This window comes from Rissa tridactyla, chromosome 22 (assembly GCF_028500815.1).
Source record: "Rissa tridactyla isolate bRisTri1 chromosome 22, bRisTri1.patW.cur.20221130, whole genome shotgun sequence".
Classification (NCBI taxonomy): Eukaryota; Metazoa; Chordata; class Aves; order Charadriiformes; family Laridae; genus Rissa; species Rissa tridactyla.
Window position 1 is genome coordinate 1,658,747 of NC_071487.1, and position 25,492 is coordinate 1,684,238.

The 25,492-nt window shown below is 49.7% G+C and overlaps 2 protein-coding genes across 8 annotated transcripts in view; one reads left to right on the forward strand and one right to left on the reverse strand.

Moving 5' to 3' along the window:
* The window catches only part of CRTC1 (CREB regulated transcription coactivator 1), a 47,006-nt gene extending 40,873 nt beyond the window's left edge, over nt 1-6,133 (forward strand). For 4 of the 6 annotated variants that reach the window (XM_054181906.1, XM_054181910.1, XM_054181907.1 and 1 more), the window contains 2 exons: nt 125-305; nt 1,072-6,133. In XM_054181906.1, coding sequence (XP_054037881.1) covers nt 125-305; nt 1,072-1,283 — 393 coding nt within the window. In that variant the 3' untranslated portion in view covers nt 1,284-6,133. The remainder of the gene's footprint in view (nt 1-124; nt 306-1,071) is intronic. The other 2 variants (XM_054181909.1, XM_054181911.1) reach the window with 1 other exon arrangement.
* A 6,666-nt stretch (nt 6,134-12,799) lies between these two features.
* COMP (cartilage oligomeric matrix protein) overlaps nt 12,800-25,492 on the reverse strand; it is a 32,131-nt gene continuing 19,438 nt past the window's right edge. For both annotated transcript variants that reach the window (XM_054181680.1, XM_054181682.1), the window contains 17 exons: nt 24,451-24,502; nt 22,095-22,267; nt 20,704-20,841; nt 19,822-19,899; nt 19,509-19,667; nt 18,845-18,949; nt 18,555-18,662; nt 17,982-18,141; nt 16,581-16,699; nt 16,110-16,162; nt 15,513-15,706; nt 14,902-15,080; nt 14,634-14,682; nt 14,185-14,381; nt 13,901-14,073; nt 13,589-13,728; nt 12,800-13,424 (listed from right to left, as the gene is read on the reverse strand). In XM_054181680.1, the coding sequence (XP_054037655.1) occupies nt 13,378-13,424; nt 13,589-13,728; nt 13,901-14,073; nt 14,185-14,381; nt 14,634-14,682; nt 14,902-15,080; nt 15,513-15,706; nt 16,110-16,162; nt 16,581-16,699; nt 17,982-18,141; nt 18,555-18,662; nt 18,845-18,949; nt 19,509-19,667; nt 19,822-19,899; nt 20,704-20,841; nt 22,095-22,267; nt 24,451-24,502 (2,124 nt within the window). In that variant the 3' untranslated portion in view covers nt 12,800-13,377. The remainder of the gene's footprint in view (nt 13,425-13,588; nt 13,729-13,900; nt 14,074-14,184; nt 14,382-14,633; nt 14,683-14,901; nt 15,081-15,512; nt 15,707-16,109; nt 16,163-16,580; nt 16,700-17,981; nt 18,142-18,554; nt 18,663-18,844; nt 18,950-19,508; nt 19,668-19,821; nt 19,900-20,703; nt 20,842-22,094; nt 22,268-24,450; nt 24,503-25,492) is intronic.

Consider the following 25,492-nt stretch of genomic DNA (forward strand, 5'->3'; position numbering starts at 1 on the left):
CTAAAGATGAATTTGTTTGCCTGTCTCTTTTCAACGTTACTTCCCGTACTTGAGCTTTGTAAGTTGTTTTGCTGTTATTTCCTGATGGTTAGAAGTAATAATTCCTTTGTGCCTTGGTCTTCAGCTTGAACAGTTTAATATGATAGAAAACGCCATTAGTTCCAACAGCCTGTACAGCCCCTGTTCCACCCTTAACTACTCCCAGGCAGCCATGATGGGACTTACCGGCAGTCATGGCAGCTTGCAGGACTCGCAGCAGCTGAATTACTCCAGCCATGGAAACATCCCCAACATCATTCTTACAGGTGAGAAAACCACAGACTTAACCGAGGAGTAAAACCATCCCTGTCGGTGTTTCCCTTTGTTGCGCAATGGCTCGCTTCCAGCCAGGAAAGGAGAAGGGTATTGTTGCCTTTGAAGGTTTTGTTTCCCGTGTGCAAATGTTGGTGTTACCGGTCTGGCGGATTCCCCGCGTAGGGCTCTTGTTCAGTCCCAGCAAACAGGTAGAGCCGCCACGGCAGCACTAATTGTCTTACAGACCTTCCCTGCCTCTGAATGCACTGCATCCTCCCTCACGGCGAGGGAGAAGCAGTGAAAACCAAACTTCCTCCTCTGCCCCTCTGTTCAAACTTGCCAACAAAGGGGCTTTTGGTGTCACATATGGTGGTGACGGCTGCATGTTTGTAAACAATTTCTGCACAGGCCACTGAGAAAAGTGTAGCTCAGTCCGTATTTCACCCAAGGACTCTTGCTGATTAGAATCACATAAATTAAGGTTATTCCTCCTAAAACTAAGGGGGAGAAAAGAGACTAAAGTGATGCTACTTTGCGTCCCCTCAATATACATACATGAATTTTGCATTGTGTTAGGTCATTGTGATGGTTTTGAGATGCTCTAACAAATCCGTAATTCATCCAGCTGGAGACGAGGATAGTTGTTTCTCATCTGAACTTCAGCCTTAGTTCAATAAATTATTCCAGAATTTTTGCAAGCTGTTTGATGACTTGTCTGCCTGGCGCATATGTATTTGGTAAGTCCTCCTGACACCTTTCTCTTCCTCTTCCCTGCAGTGACAGGAGAATCTCCTCCCAGCTTATCAAAAGAACTGACCAGCTCTTTGGCAGGAGTGGGAGACGTCAGCTTTGACACGGATTCCCAGTTCCCTCTGGATGAACTCAAAATTGACCCTTTAACCTTGGATGGACTGCACATGCTGAACGACCCAGACATGGTCCTCACCGACCCCGCCACAGAGGACACGTTCAGGATGGACCGGCTGTGACGCGGGGACACCAGGAGCCTGGGAATGACGCTTGTTCCTGGAGCCCAGCCGAACTGGAGAGTCCGATGGGTCAGTGGTGTCGGAGCAGGAGCTGCCGAGAGCAGCAGCTCTGTCCTGTACAACATGTACAATGAGTAAAGCTTGTCGTTCTAAGCTTGCAGCGCTGCAGCCCCCTACTCCCTGTCGCGCCGTATTTCACCCCTTATCCACTCATTGCCATTGATGAGTAAGGAGTTTCCATCAGCCTTTTCCTCTCCAGAGCCCCCCCCTTTCCCCCCCACCAAAGCTCCAGCGTTAAGTTGTCAATTTATCCTTTGCACTAGAAAAGGGGGTATTTTTGGGCAGGCGAGGAAGGTTCAGAGCCAAGGGTAAACAGATTCTTTCTAACGTACCAAATTGGTGGCTGCTGTTTGAGACGGGGAGCGATGACTGTCCCCCACCCCCCCGGTGATTGGGAAGCAAATCTCTGCATTGCCGCCCTCTGGGAGGGGCTGGGGGACCGTCGGAGGTTTTGACTCTGCTTCGTGACAGCCGCTTCGTAGAGTAAAAACGCTTCTTCCTTTAGCGACATGCCATGTTTGTCTTCAGGTTGGTTTCCTTGACTGTCGTCCCGCGCCCTCTGCCTCTTCTCCTGCCCCGAGCAAACTCGCCTTCTTGGCAAAGCGGAAAAGCAGCCTGGCAGCCCCAGGGCCTTTTGTAGCCGGCTAGTTAAAAAAGGCAACTGTAAACACTATTTTCAAAGCTTTCTTTTTTTTTAAATATATATGTAATATATATATTTATATATATGTATACATATATATATAGAGCATTTCTGAGCACACAAAAAAGTACTATAATTCATTACTTGATTAGCACGGAAGAAGGATCAGAACATTTTAAAGCAGCTAAAAGAATATAGGAGACTAACTTGCAGAGCATGTTTCTAATTTTACTTTGTGAGAGATTCCTGGGCAACAGGAAGGGCATTTCTATAGCAATGCCTGGCTCAAATCATGATGACTTTTTTATTCTTATTCATTACTTATTCTGTTACCGTTATTTATGATCTTTTTGTTGTTTTGTTTTGTTTTTTTTTTATTTAAGTATTTGGATATTAGGAAAGTAGCTAAACTACATACAGCCAATTGAAGCACTCTACATAATACTTGTACAGTACATCTTTTTGTGTTTTTATTCCAGAAATATATTATATATATTATATATATAGGTATTTTTAACTAACTGGAATTTTAAACAGATGTTGAGCAGAAGTGAGGAAGCCTAAGGCAAGTCTAGATGTTTTCCTTTTATATAGTCAAAATAGGGTGGCAGGAACTTAGATATTCCTTCTTTCACCCGGGGGAAAAAATAGCTTGCTGCACAGTGAATAGTACTGTATCCTCCAGCAGGTTGAGATTCTGTTAAATTTATAAGAGACTATTTCTGTTAGTCCTTGGCGATATTCTGTGCTGCAGTACAACGGGCTGGGGAGCGACACTTTAGCAAGGGCGGATTGGGAAAAAACCAGCCAAGCCACCCGTTGACTCTCAACTGGACACATCACGGCTGAATTCCTGATGGTTCCCAGATCTCCGCACCGGGGACGCCTACCAAATCTGAAAAGTGGGTTTAAAGATTTACCAAGAGCCCAACAGGTCTGGTATTTGCCAGGGGCACTGTTAAACGTTGTCTTCGTGACACTAGAACCTGCACAGGAACAGAGTCTGTAAGCACAGGACTCTTCTCTTCAGCAGAAGTTAGGAATTAACATTATTTTGAGTCTTATTAACGAGTTAAAAATTACGTTGCGCCTGACACCCTGCACGGGAGATGGAGGAACACCTGCTAGAGGAAGGCGTTTCCATGCAGTAGGGGTTGAACATCCACCTCTATTTTTCTGAAATACAGCCTCAATAAAAGACCCGTTTCAGTTTTCCTTTCAAGATGGGTTGTGTTTGTTGCCCCCCGCCCCCCCATGGTGGTCCGCCATCTGCTCCGTTTCCATTCGATCTGCATCAACTGGCTTTGCTTTTTGTCCAAAAACGTGTCCATTTGTTCTCAGCCGTCAGGACTTTCAAGGAAAAACCCAGCCCTCAGCACTTCTCCCCGTCCCGTTCCCCTCGAGAAAGGGGTTTTCTTGCTGTTTTTGGCAAGCGCTAACGAAGGTCCGCCGAGGAGCGGGGCCGCTCTTAATGAGTTATACTAGGTTTCTGTGTGCTTCCAGAAATCGGTGGGACGCCGTCCTGAGATTCACACAAACGCTGCTGAGCAGAGCTGTTGGTGGGATCTCTCTAATCTGGGTGCGTGTTTGCTCACGTTTGTGCCATTAGTTGACCCATTTGCACTAAAAAATGTTGGTGTTTTTTTTTTTTTGTTTTCCTTTGGATCTCTGAGCTTACCTGTGTTTCTCTTTCTTTTGGTCCTCCCCACGCAATGGAAAGCTTTTCCTGCATCTCTGTCGAAAATGTCTTTTGTCAGGATTTAAGCCCAGTAGCGCGTGTTAACTCCTGGTGTCTGCTTATTTCAGATTGCTAATGCTTTTTCAATTTAAGGAGGAAAAATAAAAGATAGCTTCGAGCGGGAGGATACCCTAAAAGAACAGGAATAATTTGGGCACAGGTGACTCGGAAATGGCCACAGGTACCGTGGGAGTTGAATTCGCCTCTTGCCGTTCACGTAGTTCCATGACGGGATTCCTGTCTGCCACTCTCCCGTTGGAATGACTCCCATGCCTGCAGTTCCTTGGTTTGTGATCTATGTTTTTTTTTAAAACCAGAGTCACTTCAGAACGAAGCATCCGAGTAGGAGATGAGATTCCTCACTGGAGACTTTTACAGGGAGCCGTTGCTAAATGCTACCTTCTGATTTTTTTTTTTTAAACTACATGTGTATATAAGAGATCTTGTTTATTAGACTTGTAAGTAGAGATTTAAAATGGCCTTAATTTAAAAATAACACGTCTGGATGCAACTGTCAAAATTAGGGACCATCTAGTGGAGAGAAATCCAGGTTTTGTTCCTTTTTGTGCGGGGCGAAGGGAGAAGGGAGCTGTGGGGTGGGAAGGGGTCGGATGAAGCCACCGTGGGAAGCGGGCGACGGCTGTGTGTGACGAGATGCGCTTGGTGGTGGGAGCGGGCAAGGCAAAAGCTGCTTTTCGTGCTCCACTTTGAGAACCGAGCTGTTATTCCAGCAGCTCTTGCATTTTGCTTCCCGGAAGGTCGGTTTCCTGATGGCATCGTGTAGGAGCTGCAATTCCAGAGGGATTTTTCTCCCCCTCTCCCCTTAACATCGGTGTTTTTGTAATGGGTGGATGCATAAAGCTGATTTTTAAAGCAAAAACTATCTATTGAGTTGTCAAACGTAAACACTGTTTACAGGATCCCCAGTAATGGGATCGGATGGGAGCGGGTCCCCAGTGTTTTCAGAACAAGTAATCTGATTTTATTTGAAAATTTATTAATACTGTTTTAATTTGAACTTGTGTGTAAGGGTGATGGCCGCTGGGAGCGACTGCCCCTTCCCGGCCAGGGACGGACGAGAGCGGAAAAAGAAAAAAGATCACTTAGCAAAAAAAAAAACCAAACCAAGTCGTATTATTTATAACTTTTCCAGTTAAATGATATTGGAACTGTCTGGTGTCTCAAAGGGTTACTGGCCGAACATACCTGCTGGGTGACCCTGCCCTCTCCCCGTATCATGTGTCTTTAGAGAGAGAGAGATATATATATATATACACATTAAAAAGTTCCCAAGCTAGACTGTTGCATTTGCCAATACAATGGGGAAATAATAGGAATAAACCTTCAGTGTACACAATACTGTGATTTTTTCCCAAAAGTTCTGCCGTGGGTGGCGGCGCGGGGGGGGGGGGGGGGGGGGGAGGCTCTTTCCATTGTACATAGTGTTCCGCATCCTCTTCCCCCCCCCGACCCCCTCTTGCCGCATGCGAGACTGACCGCGGGCAGCCCCCGACCCGCTTCTGCATGTCAGCCAGCTCTAACTGTGCAACACCTCCCTGTACAGACAACCTGACACTTATTTTTCCCTTTTATTAATTTTATTTTTATTTTTTTAGAGGGGAAAAGGTTTCCAGAAAGCGGCCGCAAATTAATTTCAGAAATGGTTCGTTATTTCTACGTTTTATTACCTTTTCTTTTCAATTTAATTCAATTTTTTTCTTTTTTAACAAGCGTGCCTGAGAAAACCCCGGTGCGAACCCGCGCGGCTGAAAAGAGCGAGCTGCCCGCTGAGTCTGCCTAAAAGCAGCACCCGGTAACTTACAGAGTCCTGCAGACTGCCCTCAGAAATAAGGTCTTGGCTGTGCTTGTTTGTAAAAGCGTGGATTGCTGTAGAAACATTAATTAAGGCTTGAGATCTGTCCCTTGCGGAGCGTGGCGCTCGCCCTGGAAACCCCCCTGTAGGCGCAGGAGGAGGAGGGCCCCGCAGCGCCCCGGGGGTCGCCCTGTGCGCTGGGCTTTCAGGAGAAAAACCGACGCAGAAACACGTTTATTCCTCTGAAAAATGGAACCCCCGTCACTGTGATGGCAATGTGAAAGCGCAGGTAGCGTTTGTTACGTGTGTCTGTTCTTTTTAAAAAACGAAAAAGCCAAAAAAAAAAAAAAAAGTAAAATAATATAAATTTGTAGTTGTTCCTGTTCTTTGTATTTTTAGTTGCATATTATTTATACTGCGCAGTGTAGGCATGGATTGCATGTCAGTTTTCTATGCGGGCACCATGATGACATTATAACTGTGTATTATAAATCATTTTTACCTTTTTAAACAGAATCATTGTGTGGAATTTCTATACTGCAAAACAAAACACTACATTACGTACTATATTCATTTGTGTTATTTATTTTATTATTTTGGGGGGGAGGGCGGGCGGGGGGTGGTTTTAACTGTGGTGTATATTGCCTTATGTGGGCTTGACCAATTTTATCAAAATAAAGGCCTGAAGGGGTAAAATATGTTTACTGTTTTCTTCAGTGAGTTGACTCCCGGCCGCCGTAGGGGCGGCTGCGGGAAACGGCGTGGTAGGAAAGGTGAAGGGAAGAAACGCGAAGTGCAGGGATCGGCGCAGGGATCGGCGCAGGGAGCACACGCGGCTGCGGGACGTGCGGAGCCGGGGCCACTCGTCGGGAAGCATTGTGAGTCGTAGGTGGCCACTTGCCGTCGGTGATGGCGTGGCGAGGCCAAAGAGCCTTCCCTGACCCTTTCACGTCCCTCCGTCCGCGTCCCGATTTCTGTTCGAGAGACCGAATCTGGTCGTCTCTTGGAGCAGCCGTGAAAATCTCATCTCACACCACCTAACCCCAGACGACTCAGTGACTCCTGCCCCAAGCGGGCAGTGCGGGTGCTTTCATAAATGCCCCCCTGCTCCTTATCTGCGGCAGGTTTTCCGCTCTTGAAAGGCGAAGTGTCTGTCTCGGTGCTGTGTGTTCCTGAGGGTGACCGGTAATGAGGCCAAAGAGAAAGGAGCAAGACCAGCCACCTGCGCCCCTTTTTTCGGGTTTAAGGTGCATCACGGGCACGAGGCCGCGCTGGGAATCGTCCCTGTCCGGGGAATCGTCCCCGCGCTGCTGCGTCTGGTCGTGGCTGGGGGTTTGAGTCCCGTCTGCGGTTGGGTGTGTGGAGCAGGGGTAGATCCCGCCCGCCTGGGGCTTGGAGCAGAGCGAATCCCTGCGCCCTCCGCGTACTCTGTCCAGGATGGTGTCGCGGTGACGTGCCCTCCCGTGTCGGCACGGTGGGACACGCGGTGACGCGCTCTCCCGTGGTGGGAACTGAGCAGCGGGCAGGGAAATGCCGAACTCGTGTTGGCTTTGCTTTAGCTCCGTTCTTTCTACATTAAATTTTGCTGTTGAGTAGCTACAGGAGAACAAAGTAAACGCTGGGTGTTGCGTCTTCTGCTGCACGTTTTCTGCTTGCTGGGGAGTCACGGTGACCTTACATTGGTGTTTTCCGGTGTGTGCAACGGTCCTGTTTTATTGATCGTGTTTTAATTTAGTTCAGCGTTAAGGCAGCGTAATTTCGGGCAGAAAGCTCATGTGGCAAGAGACACGTTTGGGGTTTTTTTAAGAGACAAAAGGGAAAATGCGAATGGTTCTTGACCCGTCTCCAGCCGTCTGCTGTCGCGACAGGCCCGGGGGACGTCGGTAGTGGGTCACCGGTACCAGCCGGGCTGTCAGTAGCTGCTCGCTTCGAGTTTACCCAGTCGCTCGTCCCTGTTCCCGATGGTGTGGCCACGCAGCGGGGATTCCCCTTGGGAATTGCTGACTTGGGAGTCGGCAGCAGCTGTCGGGGACCTGTCGCTCTCGGGGTGTTTTCCGACGTGCTTTGCTCGCTGTAGGTATTTCTGTCACCGCGGTCACGCGGGCGAGACACCGCTTGGAACAATGACAACACCGCAGGCGTCTTCTCACAGCGTTACGGTAGGATGGAGATGACAGTTTAGACGATTTTACTCCTTAATTTTGCCTGCCTTCAGCCTGTTCCGACTTCCAGATACTTTTCTAGGTTTTTTTTTTTTGTTTTTTTTTAGATTTGCAGCCCGTGTTTCCCCTCGATGGCTGTTGGGTGTTCAGGCAAGAGCAAGAAACCTATTGGCGGAAAAACTCATTGTAGTATTTGCAGGAGCCACGTATGCGCCCGCAGCACGTGAGGGATAAATCACGTTTTCCTGCCATCCTTCTCTCTCCGGTTTTTGGGAACCTGGGCTCTCCCGCTGCAGACCCGCATGTGTCGAAGCAGTTTGGTTTGGAGCGCGGACGTGTTGGTGTTTGTCGCTGGTTCCAGTCTCGTTTCACTGAACTCCAAACTCAAAATGATGCTGTGAGCGGTAGTTGTGCTCCACGGGAAGAGTGTTTGCCTGTTTCCGATGGCTGCGTTGCAAAGTGACGGTCCCATCCGCGTGCAGCAGGGACGGCATTTTCCGAGCTGGTGGAAGGGTTGTTCCTCCTCCAGAAATTGCTTCATGTTTTCCATTTCATGGAGAGCTGGTGGCTTCCCTGCGCCAGCCTAAACCCGAGCTTGGGGCTTTGCTTTCCTGGCGATTTCGGTAAATCCCGAGCTCCCCGGGGGAGGAGGTTGCTGGTCACGGTGTGGAGAAACCTCCCGGGGAGGGAACTTCACCGGGGCTAACGCCGGGGACTTGGAGCGGCTTCGAGCCAATGGGCACGTTCGTGTCGGCGTGGCTCTTGTCCATCCTAAAATTGTTGGGTTTTTCCATCTGTGTTGGATCAAGTTTCTGTTTTATGGCATTTTTCTTTGCTGCGTGGGGCGGGTGAGCTGCCGCGGGGACCGGGGGGAGCTGGACGCGCCGGGAGGTGGCAGTTGCCGGCCGAGGGCAGTCGCCTCCTCTGTTCCGTGTTTCCAGAGCCCCAAGAGACTGGGGGGACGCAGAGTCAAACGGCTCCAGTCTCACCCAGGTGCCATCTCCCGGTCTACCTTAGGCGTTAGAGAATCCTTCATAAATTAATTGGGACAAACGTAACCGCGCGGGCGACAGGCGCTCTCGGCGGCGGGTGGAGACTGTGGGATCGGTGGCAGAATCTCCCTCCTGGGAACGTCTGTTCTTCGGGTGGGAGCTGTGTTAGACCCTCGCATTAACAGCCTGAGCGAACAAAGGAGGTGTCACCCAGCTTCGAAAGCGTCCGAAAATGAGACAAACCAAAATAGTTGTTGCTTCTGCTGGAGAAATGCACGTCTGGGAGTCACAGACCGTTGGGGCTCCGGAGCCGGGTCCCTGTGGGTCTCCCCTTCCTCAGCCGCAGAGAGCGGAGCCTCCCAGGCCCCCAAAAACGGGCTTTTGGCAAGAGCAGAGCTGCTCGCTGATTTTAAGTGTCTCCGAAGCCGGTGTTTTCCGCTTCCTTTGGGAGGCGATGCCTCATGAGGGCCGTCTGTGCCCCGTCGCCCTGAGGCCGCTGGTCTGGGAGCCGGGAGGGCCGCAGAGCCGGGGAGGATCTGCTGGGCCGTCAGCTGGGGTTCGTTCCCATTTTCTGTGTCACGTGTAGTCACAGCCTCCGGCAGAGAACGCTTGAAAATCTGTCGGAGGGCGCCCGACAGCGGTGGGGGCTTCCCTTGTGTTTAGGTGTTTAAGTAGGAAAATGCCGAGTTACGGGAAGTGGGTGTTGTGCCCCTGGGAATGTTGGTCTCGACCAGCTGCCAGTTTTGCGGAATGTTTCGCGATCCGGCCGAGGCCTCTGCGGGTTCGCCCGCCCGCGTGTGGCAGGAGGTTTTCCCCTCCGCGAGGGACGGCGGAGTCGCGGTGAGGGCTGAGGCTTCAGCAGGCGGCGAGAGGTTGGTGTCGGTGAGGAACGTCGGCTGCGTCCGTGGCGCGGGGCGGGGGGGACACATGGGGGCAGCCGGGGCTGGGACCCTGCCAGGAGCGAAGCGGGTGGTGACGTCCGGGGGACGCCGCCGGAGCTGTGGGCTCTCCCCGCTCCGCGTCTCGCGGCCGAGGGAGCTGCTGCGTCCCTGCCGTCACACGTGGAGTTGGTCGTACGCATCCTGCAGGTCGTTCGATCCTGCATTTTTGTACTGGGCTTTAGGGAAAAAGGGACAAAAGGCCTCAATGTGTAGATCTGATTTAAGAGCCGGTCTCTGCAGCTGCAGCAGTGGAGTTGTCGGTGTTTCCTTCAGAAGTTTTCCGGGCTTGAACTCGCTCATCGAAGCGGAGTTGAGGTGTAGCACACCGAGGGCAAACTTCTCGTTCAGCCCTGTCTGCCCCGGCCGTTTGTCGGGAAAGAAAAGCGAACGGTTCCCAACGATCCCGCGTTACCTGTAACGTCCCGCGCCTCCGCTGGAAGGGGAAAGAGGGAGCTTGGCTCAGTTTTGGAATTTCTAAGGCACTAAATATAGCGAAGATAAATAGGTAAAGCTTCTGTTCTTGCAGAGTAGATGATGAATATAAAAGTTATATGATAATATTTATGGGGTGAAATGTTGGGGGGGGGATAAGGCTTGCTTAAACCGTTCTTTCCTTACTGGATCCTGAATATTCATGGCATGAGCATGGGGAGGCGAAGAAGCCCGTGTGGGTAGTTGTACCCCGCGCACAGCCCCGGCCCTGCCGGCGTCGCACAGCCCAGCGCTTCAGGTGGCGCCTCGCAGTCAGCCGCTCGCTGAGAAGCCGGTAGATACCGAGGGTTTATTTTGGGGGAGGAATTAGAAGTTTTCGATGCTTTTTGTCCTGTCCTTAGCGGAGTCCCCGTCTGTGGGAGGATTCCTTGTAGAAGCAGCGGACGCTTCAATGTATTAGTGCTCATGAAAGGGAAAGTCTGATTTTAATAAAATTAAATACAGCTGCTCTTGGCAGCTTCTCTCACAGACTGGCAGCTAAAAACAGCTCGACGTAGTTCACTGAGCTTGGGGAAAAAGGTCAGATTTATGCATTTTCGGACAGTATAATATACTGTTCTTTACAAGCTAACCTTTTTCTCTTAAGACAACTCGTGGATTATTTCACTGATATATGCAATCCGACACTCAGCTCCAGCGTTGGTGGCACAGGAACTCGGGAAAAGTTGTCCCTGTGACAGAAAAAGTTTTATTTATTGTGTTTTTCTATAGGCAAAGTGGAAAACTGAAGTTGGCTTTAAGTGTTTGCAATCTGAGAAATGATGTGAAAAAGCAGCTCAACTAAATGTACATTCTTCTCAATCTTTTCTTTTTTGTGTGAAGGCTTTTGTCTTTGTATCTTTGCATTCTTTGTAAATGAAATGTAATAAAAGTTCAAATGTTTTTGTCTCTGGCTGCTTTAGCTTTTTCTTGGTTCGGTTTGTCCTTTGTTTGCTTTTTGACTGATGGTTTTCTGTGTCGAAATATTGGTGTTTTCAGCGCTTGTGTTTATAAAGAAACAGCAAATTAACTTATTTTGGTTAAATTGGCTTCTTACAGCCGTGAAAACTGAACTCTGTCCTTCAAGAGGAAACTGCAGACGGATCTAAAAGATACAAAGCTTTGGGATAAATCTGGGAATTTACAGTCTCCAGGAGCGGCCCCGGGTTCTTGGGGACTTCCCTGGGGTCAGCCCCTCGCTCGCGCCTCTGGGCTGCTGCGGAGCGGGGGAGCTTTCCGGGGTGAGGAGAATTTCTGAGTTACTGGATTTTTGAAAGAGGAAAGGAGCGTGTAAGTGTTCAGACTTGCTTAATGACATGGTCGTACGCGCGCTTTAACAGCTGGGCATGCCTTTCCCCGCAGGAATTCTTGTGCTGGGTCGGCTCTCGAGGTAAGTCGAGCCAGTGACAAAAAATATTTTATGCTTCGGAGGCAGCTGGGACAGAAAGAGCAACTCCCTCGGCCCGGGCAGGGATTTCAGAGCCTTCGGAATGGAACTAATCTGTTTCCGATAGTGTTTTGTGCCCGTCCGCGGGGACGGTTCGCCCGCGGTGGGTGTTCTGAGCCTGCGCGGGGGAGGCGGCCGGACGCCTGGGCGGGAGGTCAGGGCTGAGCGCGAGGTTGTGTGAACGCACCTGACGCTCCGCTGCCCAAGCGAAAGGCCTCGGCTTGGAAACACCCCACCTCTGGCCTTGGCCGCTCTGGAGGCAGCTTCCTGGGAGTCGTACAACGTCCCGTCGGTATTTGGCGCCACTCCGTGTCGGGGCCGTTGTGCTCCAGCTTTTCCTGGTGGGGAAAGAAAACTTAGTGGCTGTTTTCATGAGAGTCTTAGAACGGTGGAGGGAGACGTTCTCTAAGTGCTGTGAGCAGCAGCCAACCGGCCCTAAAGGAGCCCGGCAGCAAACCCAGTGCTGTCTTGGCTGATCTCTGCTTGCGCTGTTGCCTCTGGAACGTGCAATTCCGACGCGTGGGGCTGCGGAGCCTGGAGCTTGGTGCAGCGTGGCTTTTGCCACCGGCTCTCCAAGTCGTGGCCTCACCTTAATTGTTTGGTACCGTTTAAGAGGAGCAGCACCTCCAGCCTCCGGTGTTTCTCACACGGCCTCATCCTCCAGGGGAACTACAAACCCGCGCTGGGAAGCGTTGGGCAGGAGCTGCCTCTGGCGAAACCACCAGCGACTCTCCCGAAACCAGAGCGGGTTTCAGGGTAATTAACGTCAACCACTTCCCTGAAGCATCTCGCAAAATTTGGCTTGTGTTGCCTCCGCAGGCAGGCTGGGATGCTGCTGGGTTATGGTCTGCCTGGAAGAGACTGGGGATGGCGCAGGATCTCAGACTTTCCGTGTTACCGACTGGACACCCTGTGCTGTGCCCGGCTCAGGGCAGCACCCGTGGCACCTGCGGGTCGCCCCGGTCCCCGGCTCTCTGGTCGTGGGAGTCCTGGCGTGGCGTCATATGACAAGCATAAAGCTGTCGTTTATCGTCCTAAAACTGACTGCCCCGTCCAGGAAGCAGGCGGGACAGCCTAACTGGGGGGAGGGTCTTGGAAAAGCGGCCCCGGGCATTTGTGCTGCTGCCAAATCTCTGAGCTCAGCTGGGGGCTCTCGGCAGCATTAGCCCTGGCAGCTTCTGAGGGTTCCTCTGTTACGTGTCTGTACCGAAAAGGTTCAGAAAAGGAAAAAGCAACACGCGCGTGACCAAGGAGAATTCTAGTATTTATTATCCAACATTCCAAAGTATTTATTATCCAACAATCCGGAACAAAGATACCCTCCTTAAAGAGCTTTTTTTTTTTTTTTTTTTAATGTTTTGTGAGCAACTTGTAGATAGGCTGCTCTCCGTGTCCCTTTCGGCCAGTGCTGCCTTCGCTTTGCAGTAGGCCTTGCAAAGGAGAACACCCTTCACACTTGAGAGCCTTCGAGTAGGGAAGAGATTCCTGGGAATTGTCCACGCTAAACTGACTGGAATGACTGCAGCTGCTGCAGGCAGCTCCTCAGCGCATCTTTCTCCTTGTAGCGCAGAAAACTAGTGTTTACAGCGGCACGGGCTTCTGTTCGCACTCGCTGTCCACACCTCCGCCCTTCCCATAGGTTTTTGCAGCGTTGAAAGAAAGTTGGCGTTGTAGAAAAGAGGCCGGGTAATGCGTTGCCACGCGGCGCTGTGCGGAGTGCAGTGGTACGGTACGTACAGTTCCTTATTCTTTATACCAGAGCGATACGGGGCAGCGGAGCACGGGGTCTTAAAGCGAGTTTGGCCGGACAGACGTTTACATCGGAGGTTAGTCTTGCTGCACTCTAAAGGTTTCATAGTCTTCTGGAATGGTGTCTGAGGAGGATGACAGTAAAGCAAATACGGATTAGAAGTAGAACGAGAAATAAAAAATAGACTAAGCCGCTGCATGCCGTGCCATCGGGCTCCCCAAGAACAAACTGACGTCTGGAAAGCAAAACAGCAAAAATGTCTGTATGTGACTTTCGAAACTAACTCACCGTTGCAGCGATAACGCAGGTTTGACCAAATAATGTTCTCCTGCGAGAAGCAGAAGACTCCCAGGCGCCCTCCTCGCATGGTTGTATCAAGGACAACTCCAGTGTCTGCCACTACTTCAGGGCCTTCATAGAAGCGAGCTCTAGAAGAGAACGAGCGTGTGAAGGACACGGACGGGACACGGGGACAGCCCCGTCGAAACCGTTCCTCAGTCAGACGCTCTCCCTCCTCCTCGCCGCAGGACTGCACTGCAGGTGCCCCTTTTGTGCCTTAAACTTCCCCTCAGCCGCGCAGAGGACACTGTAACCCCTCACCTGATGTAGCCCACTTGAGGCCGATGTTGCAGGAACCAGCGGTAAGATGTCTTGTCCTTCCAGCCGGAATTGCGAGGGTCCTTCCACAGCAGTTTGACCTGGTCTGTGGTGTCTCCGGTGTGCCAGAGGGAATTGCGGAGGTACTCGCCGGGGCCTGTTTTAGACTTCACAGCCTGACACAGAGAAGAGACCGGTAAAACGCGCGGATAAAGGACGGACTGACGGGTGGTGTGTCCAAGCAGCACAGCTAAGAAAAGGCACAAATCTACTACTGCGTTCTTTACCTTCAGTTGAATCCCAGGTTCCGCTACCGCTCGGAAGGGGTTTGCCTGCCAGTACGTCTGTTCCATCTGCTTCCACATGACCACGTAAAAGCTGGAACTGTCCTGGTAGCCAAAGATGAAGCCAGCATAATCGTCATCTGTGGCAGTGTTGACATGGAATGTGCCCTCAAAGTCCACTCCGTTGAATGCCGTGTACCCTGTAATTGGCAGGAAAACACATTCCCTGTATTCTACAACGAAGCGTAGATCCGTTTCTTTCCAGACGGAGATGGGGGAGATGGATTTTGCTAAGCCAAATCTGGAGACTCTGCTACTACAGAAAATATTTTCCCAGGAGGTGGACGGAATCATTAAGTAGTGTCTGAAATACGTGTAAAAGCTGCACTGGGCAGAGAAGGATGCGGTTAATGAGCAATAATTTTCCAATAGGACAAAAGTAAGCGTCTCACCTACAGCCAGGCCGGGATCACTGTTCATGGTCTGGACAATTTCCATGCCCTGAGAAAGACGAACGTTGACTCATTAGTGTAGTCCCAAACGCAGCAACTTCGCTGTTGGTAAGTGATCGGGGAGCGGCGCACCAGGGGGAGACTCGAGGATTAGGACGGGGTTGAACAGAGCCGTTAATCCTGCGACGTCTTTTAATGACAGCTGCACCCCGTTGGCACAGCCTTGTTCCCGCCTGCCTCACTGTCCCCTTCTGGCGCGGTCACCTACCTGGTTGAGGACAATCCAGTTGGGGTCAATCTGTGCATCGCCCTCGGGGTCCAGTACAACCGTCTGGAAAGCCCTGAAGTCCGTTAGTGTCACTTCTGCGTTCTCTGGGCACACGTCAATTCTGTCAATCACCATGTCTCTGTCAAAGTCGTCTTCACAAAGGTTTCCCACGCCGTCACCTGAGGGCGCGATGGAAGAAAAGGAGTAACAAACTTTCATTAATTCCTCCTGCCCCTTGCACCCGGGTTCTACTCGACGAGCTTTTGGCTAGCGCAGTTTAAGGCGGCTGCGTCTGTGCAGGGCCGCGGCGTTCAGAGCACGGGGACGCTCTTCCTCTAAGTCACCTGCAAGGAAGCCCTGAGGCTGCCCTTGCTTGTGGAGATGCTGTGAACAGAAGAAACATCTCAAATTGTAGACGCTTCTGGAAGAGAATTTTTCTCAGGTATTATCCTGATGTTACTGGAGGGTTATTTGAGATCTGAAAATGACGTAGGACCGTCTCAAGTCAGCACTGACAGCTTCCCGTCTGTCTCTCGGGGTGAGACCGATGCGCCCTGGTCACCAGGAACAGGAGACCCCCCAGCAGAGCTAACGTGCACCCATTTCCCTACCGTCCGAGTCTTCTTGGCCAGGGTTAGGGACAAGCCGACAGTTGTCGGGGCCTGGAGGTTTCTCATCTGGGATCCCATCATCGTCATCATCATCGTCACATTCATCTCCCAGCCCATCATTGTCTGTGTCCACCTGGGAGCTGTTGGGCACTGATGGGCAATTATCCCGTGAATCTTGGTGGCCATCCCCATCGCTGGTGGAGAAAGTTACAGGTAACGATTATCCACTGACGTGTGCTTTTAAAATACGCGTGGCAACAGCTTCCTAGGAGCTGGGATCCTCAACAAGATCGGCAGAAGTTGGTGATTTTAGCCTTATAAAGTCTTAAGCTATTAGTTACACAAATAATAGATCAGAAACATTCCAACTGTAGCATGTGATCAAATCTGAGAGTGGTGGCTAGTGACGAGCCACCCGCTCGCCTTTGGGCCATATTCCAAGGGCAAGGTTTTTTGAGGGACGAAAAAACTCTGTCTGTCTTGTCTGATAAGAAGAGGTCAAGGCCAAGCAAGGTTGTCGTGGAGTTGCCAGCACCTGCCCTCCCCATCCCCAAGATTTTGTGCAACTTCAGTATAATTTTTGCAGCAAGCTCTCACCTGTCCTGGTTGGTGTCACAGACATCTCCCACGAGATCATGATCGGTATCTTTCTAGTAAAACAAAGCAATAATAATTTAGACTTTCCATAGATCAAGAGGAGGATTAGGCAATAAAGAGAACACGGAGAGGTGTCTGGTAGCCTCGGTGCCGTGGTCATTCTGGCTGAGAGCCGCTGACAGCAGTGGGCGCCTTCCTTCTGCTGGGTTTACGCGTCGCCCCGATGAATTCAAGCAGCGCTATTTCTGAACAGCTGAGCAGGGGAGGAAGAGAGAAGGGCAGAGCCCAGCGCTTCCCCTCTGACGGATTCTTCCACGTTTGGCCTCCGGGGGCTGTACGTCGCCGGTAAAATTTGCAAGCGGCAATCCTGGTGGGCTGCCGGGGGTGCGGGCCTTAGGCAGGTGCCACGAGCACTGTCTTGAGTGAGAAAAATGAGCCCGTAAGACTGCAAAAGTGAGAGCGCTTGCTCACCTGGTCTGGGTTACTGACTGTTGGGCAGCTGTCACACACATCTCCCACTCCGTCACCGTCGCTGTCTTTTTGATTAGGGTTGGGAACTCTTATACAGTTGTCCATGGGGTTTTTGATCCCTGTAAAACACGCAAAGCGGAGCCATGAAGGCAACAGGGCCATTAAGGTCTACGCAGCAAGGTCTCTTTTGGATGTAAGAGCTGGCAAAAATCTAGGACGGTTGAATTCATGTAATAAAGCAATAATTTCAAATTTTGTGGACATTTTACACATTTTTAATTTAATTTACATCCTAGCAGCTCTGGAGGGTGGAAGAGATCAGCAGCAACTGAGCTTAAAACATCCTCTGCCTGTTTAACTGATCTTAAAACATGACTGCATGGTGACGGCTGTCTGAGCATGCCATCGCACGTTTCCTCGCTGAGAGGAAATGTCCTGAACTGCCTTCCTCAGAGAAAGCTGCAGAACTGAAGAACATGGCTCCAAACTCAGCCCGCAGGAGCGAGTGGCCGAGAGGATGACGATGAAACCGTCTGCGGTTCCCTAAGCCATGACAGAGTCTTCTTCCTCTGAAGTAGACATCTATATAATTATAAAATAAGTCGATGTTAATCTTGGCTATGTGACGTGGAAGATTTAGCTGGTGCCTTTTCAAGGCCTGAGACAGGACAGGAACAATCTGCTTGGCAACCTGTATGACTTCACTTCCCACTTCTCTGCATTCACCTACTACAGCAGCAAATCGCGCCAGCAGGGAGCTACTTGGCAGGACGCAGCCAGACCCAAACAGCACTAGATGCCCTGGAAATACTCTGTAAATAAATACGTATGTCTCGGGCCAGCGGCAGTTGTGATTTCTGGCTTTTGAAAGCAGGCTTTGTGCAAATACAGCATCATTAGCGCACAGACTGTTTCTAACGCCTGCCAGGATTTTTTGCCCCCAGAAGGCAGCCCTGACACATACTCCCTTGAGCCAGTAGCTGCTAACAACTCGGATATTCCCATACTTCTTCGTAAGTTTAAATTGCAGCACAAAGTAGCGTCCTTGTCTGGACTGAGCTCAGTTCGCATGGTACATCTTTCTTTTTTAAGTCTGACACAGGTTTGACGTGACTGTGCACAATAAGAGTGCTAATAAAAATTGTTAGCACCATCCTGAAGACAGATCTTTAAACCCTGCAAGAGCTGAACTGTGAAGGATGTTGGCTTCACTGCTCGGCTGGGCGGCTTGAGAACTGAGCTGTGCTTCATCTCATCAGAAATTAGTCCTGCACCTGTAGAGCTCAGGCCTCTGAAGGCTGGTTCCTGCTGTGAGGATCTCTAGCTGCGTGCTGAAGAGCTTTCTGGTTCTTAGCTCAGTATATACGCACCCCTCTGAGGCTGCTCTCCAGCTGCTCTTACCGTCTCCATCCATGTCATCGTCACACTCATCTCCCCTCCCATCGCCATCAATGTCCCGTTGATCGTTGTTCTTCACTTGGCGACAGTTGTCACAGGCATCGCCGAAGTTGTCCTTGTCTGCATTGCGCTGGTCTGCGTTGCGTGTGTACACGCAGTTGTCCTGCGGGAGAGAGGGCCTGGCTGAGGGGAAAGGAGCATGCAAGGAAAGACAGAAGTGCTGAGGTACGTGACCAGCTGCTCTGAGAAGCCCGTCTGCGGCCAGTCTTGGTTTCCTCCATCCAGCCTGGTCACTGCCTGTTCAGGGGATACCAATAGCACCTGAAAATATCTCCAGCCGGTGCCTGCCCAAGCGGGAGAGAGTCCCTAACTCTCAGAGGACCGCGACTTGTAAAGTCCCTTCAGTGCCATGATGTTCTCTCCTCTCTGCTTGTTTTTAGAGCCTTCAGATTAAAAGGAAACATTGCATGCTGGGACCTGCAGGTTCTCGAAATTCACATTAAGGGTGCAGGCAATTGCTTTGAGGCCCTCTGGGTACATTTAGGTATGTCAGGGCTTAAGTATTGGAATTCAAACCTCAGCATTTAATATCCCATCTCCGTCAGCATCATCGTCACAAGCATCTCCAATTCCATCCCTGTCTGCATCCTCCTGGCCAGAGTTGGGGACAGTCACGCAGTTATCCTGAAAGGAGAGCGACAAAGGGCCTGCTAGCAAGCCATGCGTGTCATTTAGCCGGAGTTCTGAAGGCCGGGCAGGGTCTCGCCACCACCCAGGGCCTGCCCTCAAGTCAGAGTTGCCCGGTTCTGGTGAGGCATTCCTCTGACATACCATTTCCAGCTAAACATGAGACAACTGCATCTCACCTTGCGGCACTTTTTGTCAGAGCAGCGTTGCTTCTCATCAGGGACTCCGTCAATGTCTGTATCCTTCCCGCAGACGTAGCCGTTCCCTGCCCACCCCACGAGGCACTGGAAGACAGCAGATAAACAAAATGAGGCTGCCGCTGAGTCCCCTGATGGCCATGTGCCTCCAAAATTGAAGGCTTTACATGAGAACCAGCACAAAACATTGCAAATCCAGGTACACAATGCTCTACAGGAAAAATATTGTCTGGAAGAAACAGTTACGCTGTAAACAGCATTTTAAGTAGCTCATACAAGCTCTCTGCTTGTTCCTGAAATTACAAAGACAGATGCAGCAGCAAAACGTCTTGGCTCCAGCAGGTTGCTGAACGGCGCTTCTCCCTGCCCAGCTGCGTGTAATGCTCCGTGACTGATAAATTTGTAGCGCTTCGGGCAAAAAAACCCAACCAACCAACAGTGGATGTGAGGTGCCAGGAGCAGCCCGGTTCTCCAGAGAGCACGGGAAGAGCTAGTGCTGGGGCTCAGGGGGTGGAGGAGAGCAGGTCTGTGTCGGGAAGGCTTGCTGCTCTCCAGGAGAGGGCAGTGGCAGACCCAGGAGAGCAAGCACAGCGCAAGGGAAGCCAGAGCGAGCAAGATCCCAATCACAGGGAGGTTTGGACCCTACCGCGCAGGAGATGGACCCGTCGCGCTCCACGATGCACTGTGCTTTCTCGTGGCATGGACTAATTTCACCGTTAGGGCAACGTCTCACTGCCTGGCTCTTGCAGCCATTGACTTGATCCCCAACAAAGCCAGGTTTACAAGCCCCGCACTTGTAGGATCCCTGCAAGAAAAAGCAACAGGGAATTAACTATAATATGAGTCCTGGCAAACCTTGGCTGTAACCTTCCTCAGCAGCTGGATCGATCGCCACAGCTAACAGAGGCCACAGAGCCTGGGGAAGAGAGATCTACACAAGGCTTTCCAGTCATATTTACCCGTGTATTGATGCAGATGGAGTTTGGGACACAATTTCTGGCACCACCTGTCTCACATTCATTGATGTCAGTACAAACCTGCCCAGGGAGAACAAAATAGGCATTAACTTCACTCTTAAGCAGATACCACATCAGATTACAGAATTAGGGCATCACTAGATGCAGAAGCAAAGCCCCTGACACACCTTACTAGGACCCACAGCTCAAAGTTTTCCTTCAGACAAGCTCGAGCCAGATCCCAGCAACACTCCTGACCCCAGGCAAGCTGTTCACCCCCTACACAGTCACCAGAGATTTCAGCCTGGCAAAACAGCTTAGCTCTGAGCTGAGCTGTCAGAGTATCTCCTTACTGTAAAAGGATAGAAGAGAGTCAATGGAGCAAGAAGGTCAAAGACTGCGTCCTGTGACCAGCTAGCAGCTCTCTAAATAACACAAGCCACATGCTATCTCTGCTTTTGGCAATATATTCTTATAAACCGTACTAAGACTGGGTGGTGTGGGTTTTTTTACTTTAATCTGTCTATAGCTGTCGGGGAAGCGGGGGGCGGGGGGGTGCAGTAGCTGCATCAACTCTTCTGTGTCCTATTATGAAGGATTCCCCAGGCTGACTTCACAGCCACAAAGGTGTCGGGGACATAATGTTCTGTCCAGCATAAATGCAGCAGAGGTAAGGTCTTGGAGCAGAGGTTGCTTTGCTGTTGATGTGCCGGGACATCCTTGGCAAGTCTCTCCTCTCACTGCATCCATCTTCACGGCAACACAACGCAGTCGTCTGGCATTTCCCTCCCATTTCTTTGAAGGCTCCAAGACCTTTGAATTACAATTACAGAGGGGAAAGAATGAATGGCTTCTGAAGGAGACAGAAAAGTTTCTGGGCCTTACCTGTTTGTTGGCCCTGGCGTAAGCTAGTCCAACCCCTTCCACCATTTGCCCAGTGAAGCCGGGAGGGCAGGGATCACAGCGGAAGCCAGGGGCGGTGTTAATGCACTGGACCTTCGGGAAGCAGGGGTTTGCGTTGCACTGTAAACAAGATAGAGGTTGTGTGGAACTGTGAGGCAGGCTCGCTCAAGGCCGGCTTTGAAGGCAGCTCTCAAAGCAGGCCCTGCTGGGTGAGCCCCGGCTATTGTGCTTTTATTTGCAAAGAAGAAAACAAAAACGCGTAGAAGTTCCTGGCTTTCCTTGCAAGTGGAAAACGCAGCTTCCCCAGCTCAGTTCTTCTCCCAAGTTCCAATATGTGCAGACAAGTAAAACAAGTCAACTTTCAGGACTAATTCTTCTCAGGTGACATCAATTGCCCAGGCAGAGAGCTGGCTTCACTTCACGCTTTCCTTCCTGGCAGTCTCTGAATCCAGAGAACTGGATACTTTCTTACACTGCTTTTGAAAGACAAGAGCAGTTGTTTGTTTACTACTCTGGGAAGCAATTTTCTTTCCAAAGTTGCTACTAATGCTTGCTTTATTTTCTCCAAAATTTTATTATTTTCACTGACTTCTTATGCTTTGTCCTGTCAGACGCTTTACATTAATACAGCGGTTCCCACGTTTTGGTGACTAACAGAATATCATCAGTCTCAAGATCTCTCATCGATCCTTTTAACTTCATCAGGTTTTTAAACTGAAATGCTATAGAGCTGATACGGCTTTGCAAGACACTAACAGTTGTGTGGTGAACTAATCAGCGCGCACAGGACTATCTTTGGGAACCACAGAACTAAGGAGTCTTACGGACACGCAAAATTAATGGTTGAGTAAAGCTTTGATACACAGAGAGAGTAAACTTGATGGAATGCCACACTTTCTAGTAAAAAATTTCAACTATCTGCCTAGCAAGGTCTGATTTAATGGCAGAGGTAAAGCAATACGAGTAGCGCGGTAAGATTTATTGTATAAAGGACTATTCGGGAAGCATTTGATTCTGTTCCACACGTAATAAATCTTATCTCTAACAAGTCATCAGCTGTCAGCTCAAAAGATTGTAAGACCAAAAGGGACTGTTCTGGTCTTCCAAACTCACCTTCCTGTGTGGTACAAACCAAAAGATTTATTTTGTTTGAGCCTGTGTATCTTTTAGAAAGAAATACCTAGACTGACATGGAACAGAGCTTAAGGGAGGGTGAGACACAGACTTCCTTCCAGTGAAATGATGTTTCTGTTGAACTTCAGCTCCTAGGGGGAATTGCGAGGCTTTTCTTTATAACCACAAGACAAAACTGCAACACTCCAAGAAAAACAAGCCAGTTTTGTAACTTCCAGCCTGTCCTACTTGTTTTTTACCTCATTGATATCTGTGCAGTGGGACCCGTTGCCTGAATAACCTGGGGGACAGGGTCCGCAGCGGAAGCCAGTGCCGGTCTCAGTGCAGGCCACTCCAGGGAAGCAGGGGTTTGGGAGGCATCTGTTAAACTGTGTCACGGTGATGACAGGGCCTGTCGCCTCCGTGTGTATGCCTAGGGGACAAGAGGAACGTTAAAAACAGAGCTGTCACTGCCAGAGACCATCATCAGGTGGTCCCGTCATCTCAGAAGATATCAGTGTGCTTCACACACAGGACGTTTCCTCGCATCCTTTCTGAGGGTTGAACAGTTGTGGTTCTATTTTGTAAATGGAGAAAAATGAAGCCGGAAGCAGCAGCATGACAGATTTCTGAGTCACAGCAGACAAAAAATAAATAGAAAACCCCAGAAGTCTTAGCTCCCAGTCCAAAACTCTTGGCGTGCTGTCCTCCTCGTTGGTGTAATGCCCTTGCTTTTGGAGTTCCAGAGATCAGTTTTCTCCCTGGTTCCTCTACAACTACACCTGACTGGTGCTATGGACTCAGCTGGCTAACGCAGAACCCACACGGCACGTCCTTAAAACTGGGAAGCACTGTGGAGGGTTGTCAGCCAAAATCTCCGCTCTAGAAGGCAGGCATGGTCTGTGCAAACAGGTCAGCTTGGTCTGCGGCAGAAATAACTCCCATCAGGCTCACATAAGGCTCTCATGCCATAATGTTATGCATAACATGCTACCCATTATCTCCAGAGGGCTGGAAACCTCACTTTGTCCTGGCAGATAAGAAACCAATCTGTTATTTGGGCACTCATCCCTTCTAGGCTGGACTACAGCAATACGGTCTAAGCGTGAAGTACTGTGTGATGCGTAGGAGATTCTAACCCGTATAAAATGGTACTGCAGTCCTATTCTGCGCTCTGAAGACAGGTTAAGCCTGTCCCCACACCGCTGCACACCAGCTTCCCGTAAAGTTTTAGGCCAAATGCCAGGTTTGTGTCCTTATCCTCACGACCTGACCCACAGCACAAGCAAACTTGCAAAATTAATCTGTATGGAACACAAAACTTCACTGAAGGCCAATTCAAGACTGAATAAACTTTCCCAGAATCTAGAATTGTCATGAGTCTCCCACACCCACTACTCCAAGTGGCAAGGACACTTTTTGCTCCTGCTCTTTCCTGCTTAAAAGCCCAACATAAAAAAAATCCAAACAAAACAAAACAAAACCAAACCAACACTCTACTGCCACCAGCAGCAAAATCTTCACTAAAAACAAGGCCTTCTCTCTTCATGCTTCTCTTTCTGAGAAATAATGAGCGAAGCACACGACTGCTGTGAGTCACGTTGTTCAATGCATGACTAAAAGTCGCTCAAATTCTACAGTAAGGAGTACGGGAGAACACATATAAAGCAGAAGTGCAAGTGGGGAAGGCAGAAATCAAGTAACAGAGAGAAAGTTCAGGACAGTTTTACGAGCAAATTATTAAAACAATTTCTGTGGATGAATGCATTTCTGTACTACGGGTCCCAAAAGCTTTGGCTAATGTCTTTTCCAGCAGAAGTACCATCTCTCCAAATGCAGAAATGGTTACTGCTCCACCCTTTGAGTGTACTGGCAAATAATAGAGCATCTCCAAGAACCATGCCTTCTGAAAGCCAGATATATTGGAAGTAAGTTCCAGTCTCGAAAAAAACCATTTACTGGGGAGCAGAGGGCAAGATTTATATGGGAAAATTTATGACCTTGTTTCCTGAATCGTCTGTAAACAACCTCTTAGCTTGGATGGTGGCAGCACTAGGATGGAAGGAATATCAGAGCAATGCCTCTTGGGGGTGATGTTCTCTTCCACTTGCAGCTCAGGAGTAGCCAACCATATCCCACAGGATACCCAGTGTGCATTCCCAGGCAATTCTAACATCAGCCATGGGCTGTGTTAGTAGGAGACGTGGTTGGGCAGCTTTCCGCAGCAGAATGCAGCTACCCTGAGAAGTACAGCGTGGTATGTCACAAAACCACTAACAAAGCTTATTTCAGCAATAGTGGAAGTAAGCGAATGCTGGGGTTTTGCTGGAAGGAAAGATGAGCTTTTTCAGGCTGCTGCTGCGCCCCTTGCTCAGGTAATAGCTTCAGCTGCCATTGAACCACGAGAACAGCACGGAACACTGGTCCATGCGTGCAGAATGTTGCGGGGAAAAAAAGCATCACTAATATTACTATCCTGTGACGCTCGGGATAATTGTGAAACGTGTTTTTCCTTTGGGGAGATGGTCACAGGTGGCATTTTACTACATTTTACCTACAAAGGTGTGACGGACTTAGAGGAGGCAGTTGAATATAGGACTCATCGCAGTAACTCACCACAGGCATCACACTCCATGACTGTATTCTTCAGGAATGTTATCTCCTTAATCTAGAAGAAAACAAGAACCACCACTTAGCCAAAGGCTGAATTTTGATCCTACGCAAACTAATAGCCCCACTGCCAGAAAACAGGGTGTCTCTCTGAGACTACATAGCTACTTACAAACAAATTAACTCGTACCCCAAAGTCTATGCTGCAGACCTTCTAGAAGCTGAGGTGGCTTCTATTCCCTGCTGTACGTCACGCCCTACCGTAGTGTTTCTACAGACTAACTCAATAATAATAATGTTCTGTCACAGATGCAGGAAACACTTCACTTGAATACACAGAAACAAGTGTCATAGAGAAAGAGAAATCTACTTTATTTGGGTCTCCTACTCTAGAAGATGCTGAACTAGCAGCCCTAGAGAGGTCTGCTTTATCTGCAGGCCAGGCACCGCACAGGTGAAGTCAGGAGGGGCTCCCCTGTGAGCCGTTTTTGCAGATATATGAATAATCTCTGACATTGCTTATGGCATTCTTTGGCCCTAATGCCCTTGCCATGAGGATATTCAGAATCTATTCACAAAAGCTCCTCCCTCCAAACTTCCCCTGATCTCCTTTGGGCTCCTACTCCTTCAAGCTTACTTCGGTAAAGAGATAACCTGTAGCATCCGGAGTGCAAAGATGCTGTTCCATGGTGAAGAAAGGAATATGGGACAGGCACAAGGAAGCATGGCAGTCTCAAGCTTACATTTTTATGGCTCTCTACTTGTGTCTCGCTCCAGCTCCCATGTATAAGAGCAAGTTTTCATTCTATGTTAGATTCTCTCTTCTCTCCAACACAGACTGGGGTCATGTATTTTGAATAGTTAACGCAGAGGTAGATCTAACCCAAATCCTCAGAACATCTCCCACTAGAAGTGGGCAACAGAGAGCAGAGGGGAGAATTCAGAGAACTAATATCCGTGGTTCCTTTGCGCCAAGAATCCTTCAGCCTTCGGCTCAGGAGAGTAGGTAGATCTGGCCTTTTATTGTTACGCCTTTTGCCATCCTTAT